The sequence below is a fragment of the Lonchura striata genome, chromosome 2, assembly GCF_046129695.1.
Source record: "Lonchura striata isolate bLonStr1 chromosome 2, bLonStr1.mat, whole genome shotgun sequence".
In the NCBI taxonomy this organism is placed as follows: Eukaryota; Metazoa; Chordata; class Aves; order Passeriformes; family Estrildidae; genus Lonchura; species Lonchura striata.
Genome location: NC_134604.1, coordinates 93,109,237 through 93,130,972, shown reverse-complemented (window position 1 = coordinate 93,130,972; position 21,736 = coordinate 93,109,237). Strand labels below are relative to the sequence as shown.

Here is a 21,736-nt window from a genome sequence, read left to right as displayed (position 1 = left end):
ACAAAGGAGAACACATTACTCAGCTCACAAAAATGAATATTCTGCCATTCAACTGGTGAAAATGTGGAGATGCTACATATAAAGACAGCAAGTGCTTAGTTACCACTGCACTCATTTAATAAGCAAAATGTCTGTGTTAGCTCAGCATTTGTGAAATGCCTCTGCATTAGGTAGTTCAAATTAAAATTGAATAGACTTCTAAACAGACATGAACCTGTTAAGAGCTTAACTGCATGAGCTGATGGGTTTTTTTCTGACACCTACCCTTCCAAATTAGCCATGAAATGCTGTTTGGCACACAGAACAACTGCAGATTGCTAAGCAAAAGAGTCACATAAAGTAAGTAATTTCAGAAGATTCAGCTGTAATATATCAAGGGCTGAGGGGGAGGAAATAATCACCACCCTATTATAAATTATTTCCCCTATTACTTTGCCTAGGGACTGCTGGACTGGGAGGGTTTAGGCTTGAGAGACTGGTAAAATGGATATAAATCAACTTCTTCCTAAAGTGTGGGCTCACAGGGCGTCTGTGTCTGCACAAATATGATGTTCTCAGGCTCTCCAGAGACTCAGGCACATGGTGAATAACAATGTGTAGCCATTTGAAAGATGCTTCATTTCTTAACATTTGCCTCTGCCAGAGATCCCCCAGCAGCTGAAACAGCAGGGCAGACATGTGTCTGACCCTCAGCTGAAAAGGCATACAACTCAGTCTAAGGGAAAGATGTCACACGGCAACTAAACTGATCTACCCAGCAAAGGTGGCTCTTCTCCTTGTAAAGGGATGGTGCCACCTCACCCTTCTTTACATCACCTGGTGTGATTCCCTCAGCCAGTTCAGCTCATAATATTTACCCCCTTTTCTTTAGTGAGTGAGCTTGGTCTGGCCTCTGTGAGCTGAGGAGATCACCAGGTGGCCAGACAGCTGCCAAAGCCCATGTGAGGAGGACACAGCAGGACACAAGGACACAAGGTGCAGTGGCAGCAAGAGCAGTTTCTCACACCAGCACAGTGGGGTTTGCTGGAGCTCCTCCACCACAGCTCCTCAGCTGTGCCTTCACTGCAAGGGAAACTGAGCTGGGAGCCAACAAATCCTTGGCCTTGCCAGGGGGCTGTCTTCAGACCACTGTCACTGCTGACTCCAATGGGTTATAAACTCAGAACTCTTCCCACAAACGCACGTGCTGTCCTGCTCCCAAAAGTTAACATTCATTGAACTGAAATTCTACCAAGGGCATCTTTGGCAAAGAAATGCCACAGTTTCAAAGTGAAAATTGACAATGCAGTTTCCAAACAGAGTTTAAAAAGAGCCTGTTAACAGGAAAACCTGCCATTCAAAACAGTCATCACACCTTAATGCTCCAGTGTGATCCACAGCAATGGACAACAGCCTCGCAGTGTACTACATGGTTTCTATCCAGCCTATCCCCAGCCACATGAGAGGTGAATGCAGGCTGTGTATTTGTTCCTTCAGCTGATGTAACTGCGAGCACTCAGTGAATTGGCTCCAAGGTGTTGGACCTGTAATTACAACCCACAGCGGGAAACGGCACTGTGCGACCCGAATAACACTCTCAAGTCACACTGTTCCCCTCCACACTCTTTTAAACATGTGTTAGAGAACTGTAATTGGCTCAGTGTTGCTCAGTGTTACATTAGAGAAGACACAGAGAACAGCCAATTCTTTATTAAAATGGTAATTTTAACCACCAGAGGGAGCACTGGCCCTGAATATATTTCAGGAATAAAATAAACATGTACAATAAATGTCATCTGTTTGTCCTCAGCTGCACTTAGCATTTTCAGTATTCTATTGAAAGTGTGAAGTGGATATCAGTCAAGCAGAATTACTGCTATATGCTTACAGGACATGTGTCCTTAAATGCACCGAGCATGTTTAACATTACAAAATTCCCACTGCACATTCTTCAGCAGAATCTATCTGCACCATAGCTATACAATTTTGGAGCCACACAAGTAACAAGCAATTAATTACACAAACATACCTCTGCAGACATGCAAAGAATCTGTGTAGGAGCTCTGTAAAGATCTTGGCTCACCCAGATGTTTTGGGGCTGAGTTCTTGACAGTATGTGGAATTGAAGAGGGGCTAAGGCACAGAGAGGGGGGAAAGTCAGCAAAATCTGGATTCTTGCATTGCCAGGAAGCATCTGAAAGAACTCAGTCCCATGGAAACATGAGTGCAGCATATTTGGCATGACTAGCAGAAGGAGTTTCGCATCAACTGCACAGCTCCACAGTCAGGCTGGCCGAGACCCTGAACAACTTCAAGCACCACCAGAGCTGTTCTATCTTTGCCATGGTGTTCATTCTGCATCTCCTCCTCCCTTTGCTCCCTCCCCAGTGACTTTCACCTGTGGCACTCCCTCAGTGCCACAGCCAAATGAGCTCTTAGGCTGCATTTGAGGGGAGGACACTGGGAAGCACCTATTTATGGTGCAAAAGCCAGTGCTGTATCCTTAATTTACAGGAACCTATACAGGTTTATATACCATGGGGCAGGCACCCTGACCACCAAATCTCACTCTGTTTTTTCACTCCCTGAGAGGATTACTTTTCCTACTATGAAAGTATCCTTTCTAAAGGATCATGAATTTACAACACTGAGCAGCCTCTGCAGCTTGATGCAAGATGAGCCCAAACCTCCAAGAGTGACTCCATTGATATAAACATTTAATTAGAGGGCTTTTCAGGTTTAAAATTCAGGGACTGAGCCTGAGCCTCTGCCTCCTAAATACTAAAAAATGCTTAGAGAAAAAGCATATTTCTGTGGCACCTCATGGCTGCACAGAACATTCCTCAGGAAGCTGCTAAGTGTTTCCCAGGAGTATAAAAATAGAAATAACAATCTTTGATTATCCTTTCCCCTACATATCAGTATCTATGTGCTTAGCTGTTGCTCAAGTACATGGATATACAGTGTGTCTCAAAGAAATTCAGAAGCTGAATAAGAAGTAAAATGAGTGAAGTAAAAATAACATTCAAAACCAATCATGGATAGAATTTAATTGGTGCAAGCAACTGGCTCCCTATCAACATCATAAAATTTCAGTTAAGCCAACTACAAGTAGGAGCCTCTCCCTACATAATTTAGAAGTCTTCTTCATGCAATTCCTCTCCTTCTTTGACCAATAGTCATTCCTCATTTTCCAAATGTAGTAGTCAGATTTTTTCAATGCAGCTGCCCAAATTCCACATTTTAGGACTTCTTGAGCCATGTACACTCTTACCTTAAGCTCTCAATATTCCTTATATTTGCATGTCTTTGGTTCATGTATGCTTTGTGCGATATTGCATTCCAGCATAGATAAATAAATGCTACAGATCCAGAAGTAGCTGGGATGCTGAGGAGGTATATATTTATTCTTAGCATGATTGAGAGAATGGTACACAAAATACAGAAATAGAAAATGATAGAGAAGAAGACAACTGACAGCAACAAATCTTTATCTCAGTTTGGAAGTCTGCCTGCACAGAGTTTGGCAGTTTAACACCAAAGTATGTGATTCATTATCTTAATGTTAAAAATTTTCTTGATTAAAAAAAAAGGAAAAAAAGCCTAACACAATAACACAGCTTATGATGTTTCAGAAGGAAGTCACACAAACCTTTTTACAAAGGTACATATGAGGTTCTCCAATTTTGTTTTCTTTTTCTAATTTTTGATTGCACATCGGTCAAGGAGCCTCTTCTCATCAGCTAGAGTCACTCAGGGGAAGACAAGGACCTCAAAGAACCATAAGGGAAGAGGATGTTTGAAGGACAAATGTGTTTGCACTGTAAAATGAAAAAGGAAGTTCTATCACCTGCATACAGGTTGAATCAAAAGGGTGCTACATTTCCCACCCCTTTTAATCATCTGTTGAACACATTAGGTCTGAGTAACTCTTCCTTTGTTTTATTACACATTGTATTAAATCACTTCCAGTGTTGAAGGTCCAAGAATATAAGGGGTAAAAATGCTCCACACCCTTCCTATTTCATTAATGAAAATTATTTAGCATTTGTTTGCATTTGGCATTGTTTAAAGTCTCACATTTAAAGATAAAACAGTAGGGGGGGTCTTAGATTTCTCTGGGTTTTTAATTTATTTTTGTTCAGATCCTAGACCGGGAATGAAATGTGACGTTACATTCAAGTTTTATTCTCTTGCCAAAGGTTCGTCATGGACATATTTACAGAAAATAATCTCTTCCATAAATAGTAAAAACATGGGCAGCTGGTCCTAGACAGTACGGACTGCAATAAAGTTCTCATAATGAGGTACTCATATCTTGAGGGCATGCGACAGACAGTACTATTTGAGACAGTGCTAGTCTAGCTGCTTTTTTGAGTCAGGTTGGAAATGGCATTTCTAAAGCTTTAAACATTTTGAAAGTTCCACAGGAGTAAAATATCCTTCCACAAAATAGAGGAAATATTCTGGCTTCTGACTTTTCATCATGTATATATCAGAAGGCAGACAACATTGTGTCAATCAGTGCTTCTTCACTTTATTGTCTCTTGACTCAACCAGATCCACTGTAAAACAGACACGACAATATATATGTTTGTAATACCTCCAGGGTTGTTCAGCCTAAGTCAATAAAGTTAACAAAGATGCAATAATTATTAACAATAATGAAAACAAGTATCTTTCTTATTTTGACACTGTAATGGGTGTCAGTGTCTTTGTCAGTAAGTGTCAGCCTGAAGTTGGTGCATTGCTCAGCATGTGGCTTTAAGTTTTTTCTGACCAAAAAAAAAAAAAGGAAAAGGACACGTAAGGAGGCGGGTCAGAATAAAGGACATCCGTAAAGTCTGACTGCCACCCAGAGGAGCCCGCGGGGCAGTGACACAGCCAGGCTGCTGGGACACTGCCAGCCCGGGGACAGCCCTGCCCTCGCCCCCTCTCCTGCTCGTCCTGAACGGAGCCCAGCGACCGACAGCGGGCAAAGGCAGCTTGGCAGCCTACAGCTTCTCCTCTGGAGAGCTGCACTAACACTATCTGCCCTCTTTTTTGATGAGGGAAACGGTGTCAGTTCTCCTTCCCTGGCGCTGATTTCACTTCATTAATACTAGAGCTTCCTACAGAGATCCTTTTATAGGAATTTCACGGGGCTGAATGTGTCCTCGCTGGATTTCCAGCCTCTATTTCCGCACTTTAGACAGAAACGAGGTTTGTGTTGAGGTGTTGCTATCGCATCCTTAACTCACTATCCCAAAGGTGCTGCAATACAGATGGAGGCAGCATTGGCTTCTCTGTTCACTGCTGGCTATACAAGCCTTTGGTATTCCACCTTTTATTTCACCTAGCTACTGATATTGGAGCCAGAGGGCATTTTAGACTGCTCCTCTGTACCAGAGTCCCTCCCCTCCACCACGATCACTTAAAACCATTTTTTTTTGCAGTTCTGCATCGTCTTTCAGTCTTTGCTTCACATTCCAGCAAACCTGACAAAATTAAGGGTTAGCAAACCCCCTCACGGCTTTAAGTACTCTGCTAACTAGCCATGAAATGCTTTGGTTGCATCTGTATACAGTTAGTGAGAAAAGTGCGAGAACACCCCATTTCATCCTAGTGACTGTGCTCACTCACTCAGCTCAGTACACTGTGCACACTGAACTTTGACACAAGCCTTGGTGAGAATTATTTTTGTTGGCATATCAATACATTTAAAAATGTTCCAGATGAACTTCGGTGGAAGCAGTCACATGCTTACTTTAAGAGCTACAAAATTTATGAGTACGTTTTGCCATTCTAATCACTCTTAAATATTCTAAGAGATAAAAATATGATTTTCCAGACAGGAGTCAAAGTTTCTTTTCCCTTGGCTTTACCTTGTTTTTTGCATTTCTTTTGCTGTTAAAGATTATATAAGAGAACACTTTATCTATTACTGAAAGCTACTCATTATTTTCATCATTTAATTGAACTCTCTTTGCTATGTTACCTATAGTTCAATTAACTATTCTGTAGCACTTTCTCAGGTGTTACAGTTACTTGAAAAGAAATGTAAATCCTCTTCAACATCTCTTAAATAGGGCTTCCCAACTGTTTTTTGCTCCTACTGTGATATTAATCTTTTTTTGTGGCTAAACTAAGTATGTTCTCCAGCAGGTTAGAAACTTCCCTGTGTGATAAAGTACTCCACTATCATTCCTTTAGCAGCTACTTCAGGTTTCCTCTTTGAAAATCCCACTTTCATACTGCTTCTTAGTGTTCTGTCTCCTTCCAGGCACATACCGTTACAAGCTTTGCTATTGCTCGTATTGAAAGTGGTTATGAGAACCTTGTATAAAATTTGGCTTTTTACCCTTCCTTAATGAAATCCAAACTTTGAGAAAATCCAGATCTGCTTTTCTGAAGGCCGACATCATATGGCCAGATGTTTTCATTGACTAATATTAGTTATGACCTTTCTCTGACAGCATAAGTCTAAAATCTGAAATAAGAAGTAGCCCAGAGAAAGGAAGCAAACAACTAACTACCATGAGGTATGAGAGTTAAAAAAAAACTTTAAAAAACAACACTTTCCCAAACTACTTTTTGCTGTTAGCTAGAAAGACCAGAAAGTGATTTAAAAGACTACCACATATTCTGGTTCCCTAATGATAATTATATACACTCAAGTCACTTCTTGTGCATATTGCTATAGAGAAAATGTACAGAGAAGCTAATTATTAAGTGCATCAACAATTGAATTCTTGTATGGGAACTGACATATCACGGAACTGTCTATTTTAATGTCTGTCTTGGTCTGAGATCTGAGCAAATACCATATAAATTGAAGAGCAGAATGATTTTTAAAAACTTGAAGGATTAATTACCAAATGCAGCTACTGTTGTACCCCAGGGTTTGCTGTCCCAGACTCCTAAGTTACACCAACAAACCCCTGCAGCATCACAAAGTTTTAGTGGGCAATTAGACCAGATACTGAAAAGCTGCACAGGACAAAAGTTTTGTAATCAGTATCTAATCAGTGGATATATATATATATACCCTGTATGGATATAATTTTAAATTTGGGAAGATTTCAAGTTATATACAGGTATTGCACAGGCATTGAGCAGCTCCACTTCCTGAGCATGAAGATTTCAGAGAAGCAGAGATCTTACACATCTTTTCATATCTTATTTTGATCTCACACTGGGGAAACTTGAGTAAGTCATTGGAGGCTCACAAACTTCAAATCAAGCTAGGGCCCTGCAATCCTTCAAGAAACCATAGTGGAGGCATACACTAACAGTTGTGCAAATTTAAAATTAAGCCCTGAGAGCGTGTTTTATTCCCATGAAGAATAGAGCCTGAGCCCATTGTGCCAACATGCTTAAAATCAAAGATAGTGCATCTAGCAACAGCTGCTTAAGAGGTCATATTGTGCCAAATGAAATATTACTTTGTGAATACTTTCAGAAGACAGCTCTGAAAACTAAATATGAGCATGTCTCAGCACATAATATTATTGCTTTTATAGCTCTCTTTCCATAGAGATAAATTGATCAGCGTAATCCACTGGTTTGTATTAATCAAAGATACCCACTGTATGGAGTGCAAAAATATATCTTAACATAGAAAATGTTGTCAGGGACAATTGGGACAAATGGTTCCTGTAACTACTTAAAAAATAAGAAAAGCTGATAGTTTCAGGTGCCACTTAGCAGTTTGGTCTGACAGCTGGGAAAGAGTAGAAAGCTTCAACATTTAGCATATCACAGTCGATATTATTCAAAGCTGTTTGATATTTTGTTCTTTTTAAGAATAGCAGCTCTCCTCATGAAACATAATGTTCTTTTTCCTTGATTTGAATTTAAAAGATTATTTCTCTCGGAGTAAAGGATAAATCAATAAAAATATACTACTGTCAAAGCAGAATTGACAAAAAGCATTGCGACGATATCCTGACTTTCAAAAATATTTATGAATTGCAAGTTTCCCTCTAGAACATCAGATCTGCAGCTGATCAGTATCTCTGCTTATTTTATTACTGTCTTCTGAGTCTGCCCTTTCAGGCATAATTAGATGATTTCGTGTTATCTATTAGCCCTTTCCAGACTGCAGACACATTTTGCCTCCCACACTGCCTGTCATCCCTCTTTCCAACTTTATGGCCATCTCCAGAGTATGTTATTTGGTTTCAGTATCCTTAATGTCCCCTGGGGATTCAAGGTCTTTCCAACTCAGCCATAAACTGGTGCTGGACTCAACGTTCCTACAGCAGCCACTTCACAGAATCACAAGGTTGGAAGAGACCTTCAGGATCATTGAATCCAAACCATTCCCTGTACACCTCAACTAAACCATGGCACGGAGTGCCATATCCAGTCTTTCTGAAAACACATCCAAGGATGGAGACTCTAGCACCTTCCTGGGCAGACCATTCCAGTATTTTATCACTCTTTCCATAAAAAACTTTCTCCTAATATCCAACCTATATTTCTCTTGGTGCAGCTTAAGACTGTGTCTTCTCGTTCTTAGGGGATTTAACTAGGAACCTTGAGCAGTGCTTACTAAAACCAAGCAGTGTCAATGAAAAGTGATTTAAAAAATTAACATTCTTCATTCTAAAAAGTCTAATAAAAGTTGACTATGAAAAGATGGGTCTAATGATTACTGATTTGCTCCACTAAAGGAACTGACTTGTTTTCTCTGATATATTTTCAAGGAAACTCAAACTACTTAATAGTGATATTCCCACAGACTTCCAGGGCTTCTCTCCAACAAAGGGGGTATATATTATGTTAAATCATCAATATTAGAAATATTTTTGTTCTATATTTGGATATGTAAAATTTCAGAAAACACTCAAAGTCCTCCCAGTCTGTACACCTTAAAAAAAATGCAGGGACACAGTCAACTCTTCATTACACAGAGCAAAGGTAGAAGCACAATCCCCTGCAGACACTAAAACCATCTTTTAAGACTTTAAGGCTGTAGAAATGTGCAAGAGAGAAAACGCTGGTCTCTTCTCCTGTTGATGGGGAACTCCAGAGATGTCCCACTGACTCAGTCTAAGTCAGAACTACCTGGCTTCCAGATCCAAAATACTTTAAGCAAAGCCAGTCTGTGTATTTCTGCAGCATGGTTAATCCACAGAGGAGTGATGCACCCATCAAGGCAAACAGATAATTCAAATTCATGCAGGTATAATAATATGGATACAGTCTCAAAATAAGGGGAAAAATATATACCAAAATAAAATTATTTGCTCAAGTTTTCCTGCTTTCTAACAATAAAAATGTCAAAACCAGCAGTTACATTAAGAGTTAATTCTATTCTTATCTTCTACTTAGCAAAGAGGGTTTTTTTTTAAATTGCAATACTTCATGCTCAATGACAAAAGCATGTTTGATATTCTTGTTGACTTCAGCTTTCAGTGGGTAATGTTGAGACAGTGAAATTATCATAAAATACTTATACTAAAGAATGAGGATTTATACTTCAGTGCATTCTAACTTGATAAGTCTAAGAAGATTAATCATTCTGTATTACAGCAAGGTTCCAGTGTTGCCTCAATTTACACATGCTTCTGATACAGAGTAAACTAGTGCAAATGGTCATGAATGAGAGAAGGAATATGTTTAGAAAAAGTCAGTGCATAGAGAATTTTACTCATCTCTGTGCACTCTTTGTTCTGAATGGAAATTAAATGCTTAACATGTTTTTTCTGCACGCACTAATGGCTAGCACTTCTTATCTTGACAGCTGCTTGAAATTGTTCTCAAAATCTAGGTAGGCATAAAAGAGAAAACATAACTTCAGTCTTCTTCTGAGTAGCTCAATAAAATGCATGCAAGCATTCAAAACTCTAATCAGTTTAAACAGATCTCACACTTCAGTGAGGTTTAAGAAAACAGTCAAGTTATTATGCAGAAAACCAAATAAAAAGTATGAGGTAATAAATGAAGATGTTTTAGGCTAATCTGTCTAATGGAAAACAGTAAGGTATTATTTATTATTTTAGCAATATTATGTTTTTCTAAAGTTTCTGTACCTTTTGTTTGGCAAATATGTGATATTTGACATTATATAGCTTAAAAAAACAGCTTGAAGTTCAGTGTAATAATAAAGGCTTTATAGGATAAGGACCATCTGTTGCAATTACACTCACTTTCTGAATTTTCTGAAAGGGATGAAAACCCTTAGAGTTTGTCAATTATATGCCCTTGATAGCATATGAGTCATGTTAAAGGAGTTTGGCATAGAAATGCAATTTTCATGGAAACAGTCTGATAGAATATTTTAAATGTACTCTAAATAGGGGCATCATATTGATGAAATTATTCTCAAAGGAGAGAGAAAAATATGGCAATGTGATTTACTCTTCCATGTCTAAAATGCTCTTGGGTACTATTTCCTGGGCATTTCACAGCTTTTAAGTCAAATACCATTTTCAGCACTTTTTCTGATGAGATCATGAATATTTAGCCAAATGAATTTTAATTGAACCCCAGTCTGCAACTTCTGGTTCTGGAACTTCTTCCCACACTACGGTAGGCAATATCTCTCCAGATGTTAATAATTAAGGCATTAAAGAGCAAACCCAGCACCCACTTCCGCAGCTCCCGGAACTCCCATGGCAGTGAAGTGGTGTGGGTGGATTGCTGAAGAGTGGGGGAGGATTGGAAAAGGCCCTTCAGCATTTGTGCACTTCTGCATGACATGGAAGCCAGATCAAAAGGGTTTCCAGTGTATGCAGAATGTTGCCTGTGGATGATGGAGGGTAGAGTGGCTATGTCCTCCCACATGAGAAGTGGAGAGCAGATGTTTTTTTATGTCATCTCCTGGGGTACCACAGGAGCTGAGCATGGCAGCCTTCTCCTAGCCTGGATCTTGGCTAAAATCATTCTTTCTAATCTGTCCTTTGATTAAGAAATATTCACACAGATTTTTGAAGTAACAGGTACCATTACTGACATGTGTGTTAATGAGAGGCACGTTTAGCAGGGCCATGTTTCAAATCCACATTCATTCATTGGAAACACAATTTACAGAAATATTAGAGAGGCAAGCAGGAATGATGCTCCCCTTATTTTCCCTCACCAGGTTCTCTCTACAGGCCTGGGACCAAGTGGCAGGTTATCCTTGTTCTAGACAGACATCAAACATAATGAATCAGGATGAAAAACTACACGGGGCTGTAGGGCAGGGGGCAGATTTTTTTTAAATAAAACTCAATTTTCTGTTCAAAATAAGTATGTTTGAAACAGAGTTAACATAATGAGCAAGCATTAATCTGAACCAGATTCATGCATGTTAAATGCATTCCAAAATACTTTCAAATGCCTTTCTTGACTATCGTTTTCTAGGTATAACTAAACATTAACCTGTCCAGATGTCTCTAATGTCAATAACTGCATTTCCTACTAAGTCTAAAATTATGTGAATACTTCATTATACACCTGCTTAAAGTCAGAGAAATTTGTGATGGAACCCATGAGGAAGAGTGGAGTACACTGACACACTGGTACTTAATATGTCTTCTGTTACTATGGACTGATATTTTTCTCTCATCAACATTTTTAAACAGCCTACATTAATGTGAGGTAGTTTTGGATTCTAGCATATCAGACAAGGATCTATCTCTAGTATCTCTCATCATATCTATTTCTTTTCAAAATAACGTTTTGAGACTCTGGACTATGCAAATGAAAAATGCCAGCAAGAGCACTAGCAAACAGACAGGAACACAGCTGGAAATAAATGAAGCATAAGGCTTAATACTATTTATTTCCCCAAGCTATCATTTTTAAAAATTATCTTGTTACAAGATGCTGGCATACTCTATGAACTGAAAACTGATGTCTTTCAACGAAAGAGTTATAACATGTCTCTTTCATTCTGACGTGACTCATTTGTACTTGTTACTGAACAGTAAGATCAAGCTATCAAGGAATAAATGCAGTGTTTTTAACCTTTCCCAAATCTTTGCTATATTTGTTTTCAATATATAGTTGACTTTTATTAAACAGACATAAATCGGTCATTAAAAAAGGAGACTCCATCTGAATGATGTTGTGGACCTTGACATTTTTTATCTATATCATAAATTCATCTATGCTCTGTTACAAAGAAAATTATCTTGCTTGGGCCTCCAATTAAGTAATTTACATTCCTAGTTCTGGAAAACACCAAAGAAAAGCCACCAACAGACATTCTTAAATCTGTCATCTGTAAATATGCAGCTATTGCCTTTCAGACAACACAGTACACCAGCTGTCTATTTATTTCAAAGAACAAAACAATCCCCAAAACAAAAAAAGCAAACAACTCTCCCATATCTTCTAAATATTCCTTTGGGTGACCTAAACAACTTACCTTTAAACACATACCCAAAGCAACCACAGGATGATAAAACTGGCTTACATTCACTTAGAATGGCAGATGTACAGTACATTTGCATGCACAAGAGAACACATCATAGATTAAAATCTCTACAAGCAAAATCAGAAGAGATAAGGAGAGTGGTTGAATGTCTATAATATTTACAAAAGCAGGTAATTAACAGGGGGAATTAATGGAATGCTTAAGTTCACTGCAATTTTTCTTCACTGTTACTGTCTTTAAAAGAGGACTTTAAAGTGCCTTTTTTTGTTTCATATAGAAGTTTAGATAACTGAATGGGAACTCTAAAACTCATTTGTAAGGTTCTGTCAAAAGTTTTAATTTTTTTTTTTTCTTGACCTGCAACACTTTTCTGCATCTAAGCTGATCATTAACCTCCCTCTTCCTACTGCAAGTCTTTGCCTCCCAGGGCTAACCCCGGTCAGGGTACATTGATTATGATGCATCACAGCCATCCTGCAGAGCAATCTGCATGGCATGCTGAGAGGAGCATTTCTGAACTGAACTGCTTGCCTCACTTCTAGAGATAGTCAGGATGTCAAGCCTGCTACTCACTGAAAGGCTGGAGATGAGGTGAGGGAAAGGTGACAGCGATGGCTCAGCGTCCCACTCAATGGGAAAGGGCACGGCCACATTGGGCTGGGGGCTTCCCTCCACAGTGAGGACATTCCCCTGCCCCCAGCCCTGGCCCTCCTGCCCTCTGCAGAGACGGCTGCTGCTCGGAAACCCTGCTGATGGCACTGCTGGCAATGCTCCCTGGCTCTGCAAGCCTTTGCTGAACCCAATGGCTCACCTGATTCCCAGTAGATTTTATACCCTGTTGTTGAAATAGGCAAGAAAATGAAATGGAAAGAGTTGACTTACCTTTTGCCCTTTTACTCCACTGCAATCACATTTTCCACAACCGGAACATCCCTGAAAATAGAAGAAATTGAGAATTAAATGTCTGAACTGGGTGACAGGCAAAACATACTGTAATGAGCCAGGGATGTCAGCAGCACCCCACTGACTGCAAGGCTGGTCAGTGCAGGGAAAGTTTGCTTAAGACAATAAAGTAACACTAAACAAGTCAGATTAACTGGTGCACAGGTAAAATCTTACAGTCACTTTGGGTTACCAAAGATGCTCTTAAGTGCATCAGGGCTACTCTCTACTTTTCCTCATCATAATCATGAAGCAACGGGTAAGCAACTCAGCAGTCAATTGCTTTTACTGTTGTCATGCCCCTCAGAAACAAACTATGAGAAAAAGAAGCAAAACATCTGTATCAGTGAATATTCCACCAACACACAGGAGATCCTCCAGCAGCCCCTTCAGGCCAGTATTCAGAAGCAGTCAGGGACAGCACCTCCCCTGAGACAGCTTTCAGCACAGATGCTGGGCACCTGTCCCTCTACACCTGCAGGCTCCACAGTCTACTGGAATCTCAGTACTGCTGGGAAATGAAAAGAAAATGTGCCTAATCCATTTTGAATTTAGAAAACTCCCAATGAGGCCAATAAATATTACCCCAGAAAATTAAATAATACAGTAACATTTTTACTTGGCAAATATATTTTATTTTAAAGTAAAGCATCAAAGAGAAATGGCACTTTAATACTAAAAAAAAAAGGCTGTCCAATAAAACTACAGTGCTATCTCCTGAAAAATTTATTGCTTTTGCTGACACCTTTTGTTTGTATATGTACATCCACTGAATTTATTTTCTCCATACTGACATAAAGCAAAAATAGTTACAATTTTTTATCTTACATTATTATGCCACGTTATATTATAAATTCACACAAAGGTGAGAATTAACATGATTAGAAGGAGTTCTTATCATATAAAGCAGAAAGTGAAGTGGATCTGAAGACAACACCAAGACATGCTGCAGTGCAACCCCAGGAAGGATCAGAAGGGAATTGTGCCACCCACTGAATAATCAGCTTTACTCCTTGCAGGACATGGTTATGCCTGGAAAAACATTGGGTCTCCCATTACAAGAATTGACCTGGTGTGACCTCTCTTAATTTTCAGACCTGATGACATCTCAGCTGGAGGACGCCTGCTTGCAGCTCATACTTCCTCCTCCAGGATCATGCAGAATGTTATCAGTTTTATCAACACATCCCCTAAATTCAGAAGAAGTCTGTTTTAATTGCATCTGGGAATGTACTTAACATAAGTTACTGAATCATTATAAACATCTGTTTTCAAGTTAATCCCTGCATATTTCCTTCAGCCTATTATTTAACATGCACTGCTTTAGAAAAAAACTATGTTGTTATTTAAGTATGGTTTTGTTCTCAAATTTAGCATAGCCAGAAGAATGGGCTTGTGCTTTTGAGCCTCTTTTTTTCCCCACAAAAACGAGTCCATTATATTCAATTTTTCCTGTTTTTTTAATGCCTCAGATTAGAATAACCAAAGGCAAGGAAGGTAAGAAGGTACTGAGCACCAGACAGTACGACTGTACAAGATCCTGTTTGGGGCAAGGGCTGCAGCCTGCCATGCCAGAACAGGCACCTGCTCTACAAAACACTGCCTTATTTTACAGTAACATCATCTCCTGCTATCACTGACTGCAGCCTCTGTGGGTGGGTGGGAGGCTGGCCAGTGATGACAGCCACTGCTGAATAGCATTATCTCAACTACTAAAATGCATTTATAATCTGAGCAATGTGATAACACTCTGCCTATACTAAGAAGAAGTATGAAGTATTTCCTTCTGTTTCTCTGGGAAGATGGGAAGGCCAGACTGGAAGAAGCTTGTGGATCAAAGACCACTTTAAGGAGGTCAAAGGGAGACTTAAGCAATGAGATGCTGGAAGAGGGAAGGATGATTATATCAAGTACAGGAATCACCACAAGGCAATTAAACTGAAACTATCAAATTATTGTTCCTTTCTAAACTTTGGTTTTAAATCAGTCTCATAACATGAATAAACCACTTAATGATTTCCCACTATATATGAATAGAGATGCTGAGACAAACAGAGAGAAATAACTGTCATATCTCCCAGACATCCTCATAGAGACAATGCCTTCCCCAGAAACTGCATGGAGCTTGGAACAATCACTGCTGTCCTCCAAGTGTCAAAACAGAGAAGGAAAAGTGCTGGGCAGGAAGCATAATCTGTGGGGGGAGTGGTAGATGAAAAGGCAGTCTCTTTATCCCTTGTCTAGGAGCCAGTTACAGGCTAATCCAAAGACTTTGCCCAGGTGCACTTCACCAGGTACCTCCCCTATTTTGCATGGTACACTCACAATTTTCAAATAGCCATAGCTTCCTTGCACCACAGGCCAGCCTGTCATGTAACATTAGAGGACATTAATCTTATCTTCCTCCGCCCACAAAATATAAATCTGCCCAGAAGCAGAAGCTTATTTTAGTGAAGCAAATTGTTTCATTTCTTGACAAGTATTTCCATTCCATTTCATTCTCCCAGACTGTCTGCAACTGATAAGCTTAGTGAATCATCCTAGCAAATCAGTATTAAACTATAAAAAGATTACATTCCTTTTTACACAACACACACAGAGGTGCTACATGCAGCCTGAGTGTTTGCCTAAAGTACACCTGTTTATTTTCTATCACATTTAGTTCAAAAAAAATCCTGCTAATGAATGAGCATCCCAGTCTGGACCTCTAGCTTCCATGACCCACATACTGAGCCTTACAAGCCTTAAGCCCTGTCAGTGACAGAGCTGAGAAAGCTGTTAAAATTCCCTGCAGCAGACGGAACAAACTCTGCTCTGCAACACAGCCTGTAAGACATCTGTCAGATTGCAGCTACAGACTTGTTGCGTTTTGCCCAGTTTTTCCACGTCCAGCTACTTTCCTGGCATTGGAGCACTACTGCTTGGAACTTGCACAGGAACGATGCAAACAGCCAGATGAGCAGCCTAGGAGGGAGATGACTGCCATATTTGGAAATGCACCATTTCTGGAGGCTACAGACATCTCCAAAAAAATACAAAGGCAGAGCCAGTTCTTGGAAGCTACACTCCCTTACAGAAGTGCATTTCTCAAGACAAAATGTAGTTCTCTTTCCCACAGTATCACCTCAGGCTCTGCTGACTGAGTTGCAGCTGTTGAGCAGCCACCAGCTTAGGCTAATTGCTTAGGTATCAATCGAGTTCACATTGTAGCCTGTAAAGCACAACAGTAAGGTAAAAATTTAATTAAACTCTCCCTGGTTACTTAACTCTGTTCATGTTAAAAATCTCATTCCAGGGAACATAGTCATTTCTCCTGCACAAATATAATGTCTTTCAGATCACAAAAAATCCTGTGAATTGATGAGGCTACAACAGATATCAAAAATCTCTGTGACTATTCACAAATTACCTAATTCATAGCCGAAGTGCTTCAAAAAGGTAAAAATAATCATAATTACTTCATCTCATGATTAATTTGTTATAAAATGACAATTTCTGTTTAGATAGGATGCTTGAACTGATGATGTTTTCTGATTAAGCAGTGTAGATTTCCTACTCTATATTGCTTTAGTTTAAACCCCAATTTGAGCTGAATTCCAATAGCAGTTTCAAGCTGAAACACAAGAAAGACTAAGCCAATAGGATGGCTGCTTGACAGTGACAACTTTAGGTCTGAATCTCTTCTCTACACAAAATCAACCTCTTTCCACCTCTGTATAAACCCAGTCTCTTGGAAGCCCAAGGGAGATTTATCCCTATGTAGTAGACACTGCACTTCTTCCTAAGTGCACATGCATACAACTCATGTAGCTGACATGAGAGTTGGATCAATAATATCTTCACATTTTACATCCCACCAAATACAGAAAAAGGGAGTTGATACCAACAGCAGGACACTTATCTTGCATTCCTCTCATATTTTCTTCTCTTTCCAGAATGTCAAAATAGCTGCCTGGCTGTATTACTATTCTTGTCTTCAACCTTTAGATATAACTACTGCTCTTTTGTGTGCAAAGTACCACTAGAGGAAACCACTGCTATATTCCAGTTAAAATTAATATTTTGTTAACTGATTTACAGTCCATTAACAACTTTAAAAAAAATTAGCTAAAACTCCTGATTTACACTTAGCTAGGATAAAGAAAAATAAAAAAATCCAACCTGCACTGTCTTAGCAATTAGCAAAATTTAGTTATACACCCTTAAAGGGGTGTATAACTCCTTAAAGGAGTTATACAAAGCCAGTTTTTCTGGACTGATTATTTGAACTTCAAGTCTTAAAATGGTTCAGGAAAAGGAACATCTGCTATTCCTTCATTTTGATGACTTAAAGCGCAGACCAGAAGTTGAGCACAGTTCTCATGTCTTCTGTAAACTCATCAATTTCAGATGTCTACAGACAGAAAAATAGTGGACAAAAGGACAAATTTCATGATTTTTTTTTTAATATCAGCAAGCTCAGTCTTTCCTCCTCTCCAGAGTTATTTTTCTCATTATTAAAAAACAAAACAAACAAAAATACCCTTCACAAACCACAGCTGGCAACTTATCTTCATGTCCTTTTTTAATTTTTTCCCCAGCAAATTATGGGTAGACTCCAGTTATGACTGCTCAGGGAATTCCCAAAACTGAGGGAAGACATTGGTTTTGAAGCTTTAACCCTCTAGGTCATCAAATTAAGTTCAGCTCTCGTCAGCAGTGACTGGAAGCTTCTGTCATGCAGTAGCTAGTTAAAGTTCTTGGTTGTGTCATTTCAATTTTCTGCAGATCCAGTCTTCACAGAGGACAGCAGAACAGTGTGCCATTTAGGATGTCCTGTGGGATATCACCTGCTTTCAATTGCCAGGCCAGGTGGGAACAGCTCTCCCCTACATTCCTGGTCTATGTAAATATTTCAGAAGGCACCAGATGCATGTGTTTAAGCAAGGGAAATACAACCCAGTAATCTCCAAACATTCATTAAACTTCAGGACTACAATACTCATTCTTCTGAAGACCTTCTTTGCTTGTAGGCTGATGTACATGAGTGTAACAGGAGGAAGCAGAAGTGGTCCCCACTCATTTCTCTCTGTAAATGCAGAGCCATTCTTCTAATGTATCTTCTGGGAATGCTTTGGACCAGATGAAAACAAACCTACACAGTGGAAAACTGTGGCACTTCATGATTACTTGCATGTCAGTACATGATTTTAGTAGTTCTGTTAGTCTGAGGGTAACTTTAAGTTTAGAGTCCCAAATTAACATATTTGTAATATCTGAAAAGAACAGCAAGTCACTTTCTGAAGTATTGCTGTGCATGATGAAATTTGAACTAATTATAACAATTCAGCTCTGGTTTTATTTAAAAGTTTAGCTCAGTTGATTGGAGCATGGCGCTAGTAACACCAAGATTGTGGGTCCAATCCCTGTATGTGGCCATTTACATTAAAAGCTGGACTCAATAATCCTTGTGGATGCCTTCCAACTCAGAATATTCTGTGAGTCTGAGAAAAGCCTTGTACACTTTTCAGAAGATAATTAATTTTAAGAAAAACTCTATAAAATATAACTGGAAAAACAATCATTATGGCTATTGGGACAGGAGTAGGCTGTTCATATATTTTTGGCATGGTTTTTCTGTTTGGCTGGCCGCTGGGCTGTTTTGTTGTTGTTTTTAGTAGTACCATTATCATGCAGGATGTTCATACAAAAATTGCAGACAGACCACAGATTTTTATCTATCTCCAGTGTACTTTAGTCACTCAAAGGAATACTAGCAAATTGTCAGAATTTAGTAGCTTTTAAACTAACTATTCATGAAAATATTTATTTTGTAAATTAGCATCAGTTGGAAGTACTTCACTTAAAATATGCTGAAAAAAGACTTGTGTCTTCTTAATCTAAAGAATATCAGGTTGCTGGCACTGAAATGTTTTGTTGCTGGGGACCTCATTTTTTACATTCTTTTCCAAATTCCCCAGGGGTCTATCCTGGAGGTAGGGTCATGGGACTACCCTAAGGGCTGCTTTGTGAATATGACCTTCCTGTCAGTGATGTGAACATCATTTTCACAAAGTGATGCAAATTCAGGGGGCTTCCCGTTAGTTCACAGGAAATATAGTTATTCCTGTTGTTCCATATTTGGACAGAAACAACATTTAGAACAACTGTTTCCTCTAGCTACATTCTTTTACAGGAAACTCTGGAAACAATCAAGGTATCTGCTTACTTAGGGAAATTTCAGAACATCACATTATAGAACTCCATACTGCACAGCTCAAAGCAAATAACTGGTTTGTGAATACAAACTAAAAAAGCCTCCCATAAGCATTATCTACTAACAGGTCTATTTCCAGGGTCTGTCAGATACTGCTCAGCCTCCAGCAGAGAAGGCTGTATTTACCAATCCATCCAGTACGTTTTGCACCCTTTTCTTATACAAGAACTCCACTTTTAGTTTTATTTGCAAAGAAGTGAAAAAAAATTCCAGGTGCTAGTAAGATCTTCGGGTGTTGCAGTCACCGCTGTTACTTCACTGACAGCTGAGGATTAGAGTATGTTCCAGATCTTCCTAACACCCAGTGACAAGCACTTTCAGGAATACATTTCAAAGGGCATGACCCTTCCTAAATTCGATTATGGTAATCACTGCTACCAATTGTCACTCAGCTCTTCTACTTTGTGAACAGGCAAACTGAAGCCATTTGATACAGGTAAGAAATGCACATTCCTCATCTTGCTAACTTGGAAAAAACCTGCAGAGAGGACAGGAAATCCTGTTGCAGAACCCCCCATGGCTATTGCAGAGTTCCCCACCCGCCTCATACACAACTACCCTGGAGCTCACAAAGCAAACTGCAGAAAAACTCCTGCATGGAACAGATCCAAACCCCTGTCTAGTAACTCATGTGTTTGGTGAAACTGGCATTAGCAATCTCCATGTATACAAGTGGAGGGCTAACAGAACATCAGACTTCTTTCTTGTTCATGAGGCAGAGAGGTTGTGGACTCTGAAACAAATCACACAAGTTTGTTTTTCTTGCTGCCTTATGGGATGGACCCACAGAACCACTTACAGCACCTGCCAGAGGTACAAAGCTGGATCTACCCATAACCTGGTAAATGGAAACTGTGTCATTACAGTGGTGTGGTGACTGGTGGTGCAGTCTTCTTGCTGTCTTCTGAATAAATCCACACCTGCAGGACTTCACTGCTTTCTAGAAATGTCTCAGAGTTTCTTTGGCCCCGTGCCTTTCCTCTTCAGTGCACCACCCCATTTTCACAAGCACAGAGGGTACCCATAATAAGTCTGAGTATGGGCACTCAGTGTGGCTGAAAGCCTTCTCCAAAACAGTTACAGCAGGGAGGCAAAACACAATGCCACCAAAACCAGGCAGGGGCAGAGGGAGAGGTGGTGGTGGCCACCAGCTCAGCAGGCAATGCAGCCCTTCCCAGGCACCTTCCACCTCCCAGTGCTTTCCTGACCCAGGCTGGAGGCTGAACCAGGATGAGAGGGAAATGCCAAGGTGGATTTCCTCCCTCTCTCCCCTCACAGGGAGCAACCCTCTCTAAGCAGAACTGGGAATGAGGTAAGAGATGTGTGCCATGGTGGCAACCACCCCCAGAACTGTGCCACCATGGGCCATGTAGGGCACAAGATCATCCCTGTGGCTGCTGTGGGTTTGATCCTGATGCAGAGGCCATCTCTGCTACACTGTCCACCCAATCACTGAGTCTTCTCTTTAAACTCGTCTGGCCCCAGCAAGCCCCCATTACCTTGGGGAGTGCACTGAAGGAGCAAGTCTGCAGGGGAGGTGCAGCCCTCCTGCACTGTAGTTCCTGTCAAGAAAGGCATTTTCATAAACCCAAAAGCAAAGGAGATGCCTCAGGACAGATATGCAGGAAGCCGGTGAAGCCGTTTTGCAAACGTGTACGGCACAACCATGAGCGGTGCTTTCCCTTCCGTTAGCTGATACACAGGAACATCAACATAAGCAAATACATTTAGAAGTAACAGCTTTTAAAAAACACAGTGCTGGGAAGCAAAGGTCTTCAGCCCCCACCATTCTCGCCTAGACTAAATAAATGGAGAACCAATATCTTCTTAGTTGGGATGCACACCAAATAATGTGAAAAAAGCACAGAAGATAAACTGGACTTGTCTGAGCACAGAGGAGAAACCCAAGTGACACAGAGTCCAGCACAGGCACAGACTGCTGTGTCCTGAACTCACACCACCTTAGCAGGGCTTTTCCCTGAGCACTATTTGTGCAACCTAATGTCCTTTTACCACCCTCCTGCAGTGTGATCCATCACCAGCGAAGGAGGCTGTGTGCACTTCCAGGTAACACCATCACCACTGGCAAGGTCTTGCCCAGGCCTCCTGCCTTCATGCCACCTACACTGCATGACCAGGATCCCTGTGCTCCTTCTTAGTCCTTTGCTCCCCATCAGCAGCTCTTACCCTTCAGTTCTCCCAGGCTT

General features: G+C 40.1%; 1 protein-coding gene across 2 annotated transcripts in view; it reads right to left on the bottom strand.

The window, feature by feature from the left end:
* COL4A1 (collagen type IV alpha 1 chain) overlaps positions 1-21,736 on the bottom strand; it is a 120,851-nt gene that overhangs the window by 57,338 nt on the left and 41,777 nt on the right. For both annotated transcript variants that reach the window (XR_013339523.1, XM_077781584.1), the window contains exon 2: positions 13,214-13,264. Coding sequence is in view for 1 of the 2 variants with exons in the window: in XM_077781584.1 (XP_077637710.1) it covers positions 13,214-13,264 (51 nt within the window). In the remaining variant the exon portion in view is untranslated. The remainder of the gene's footprint in view (positions 1-13,213; positions 13,265-21,736) is intronic.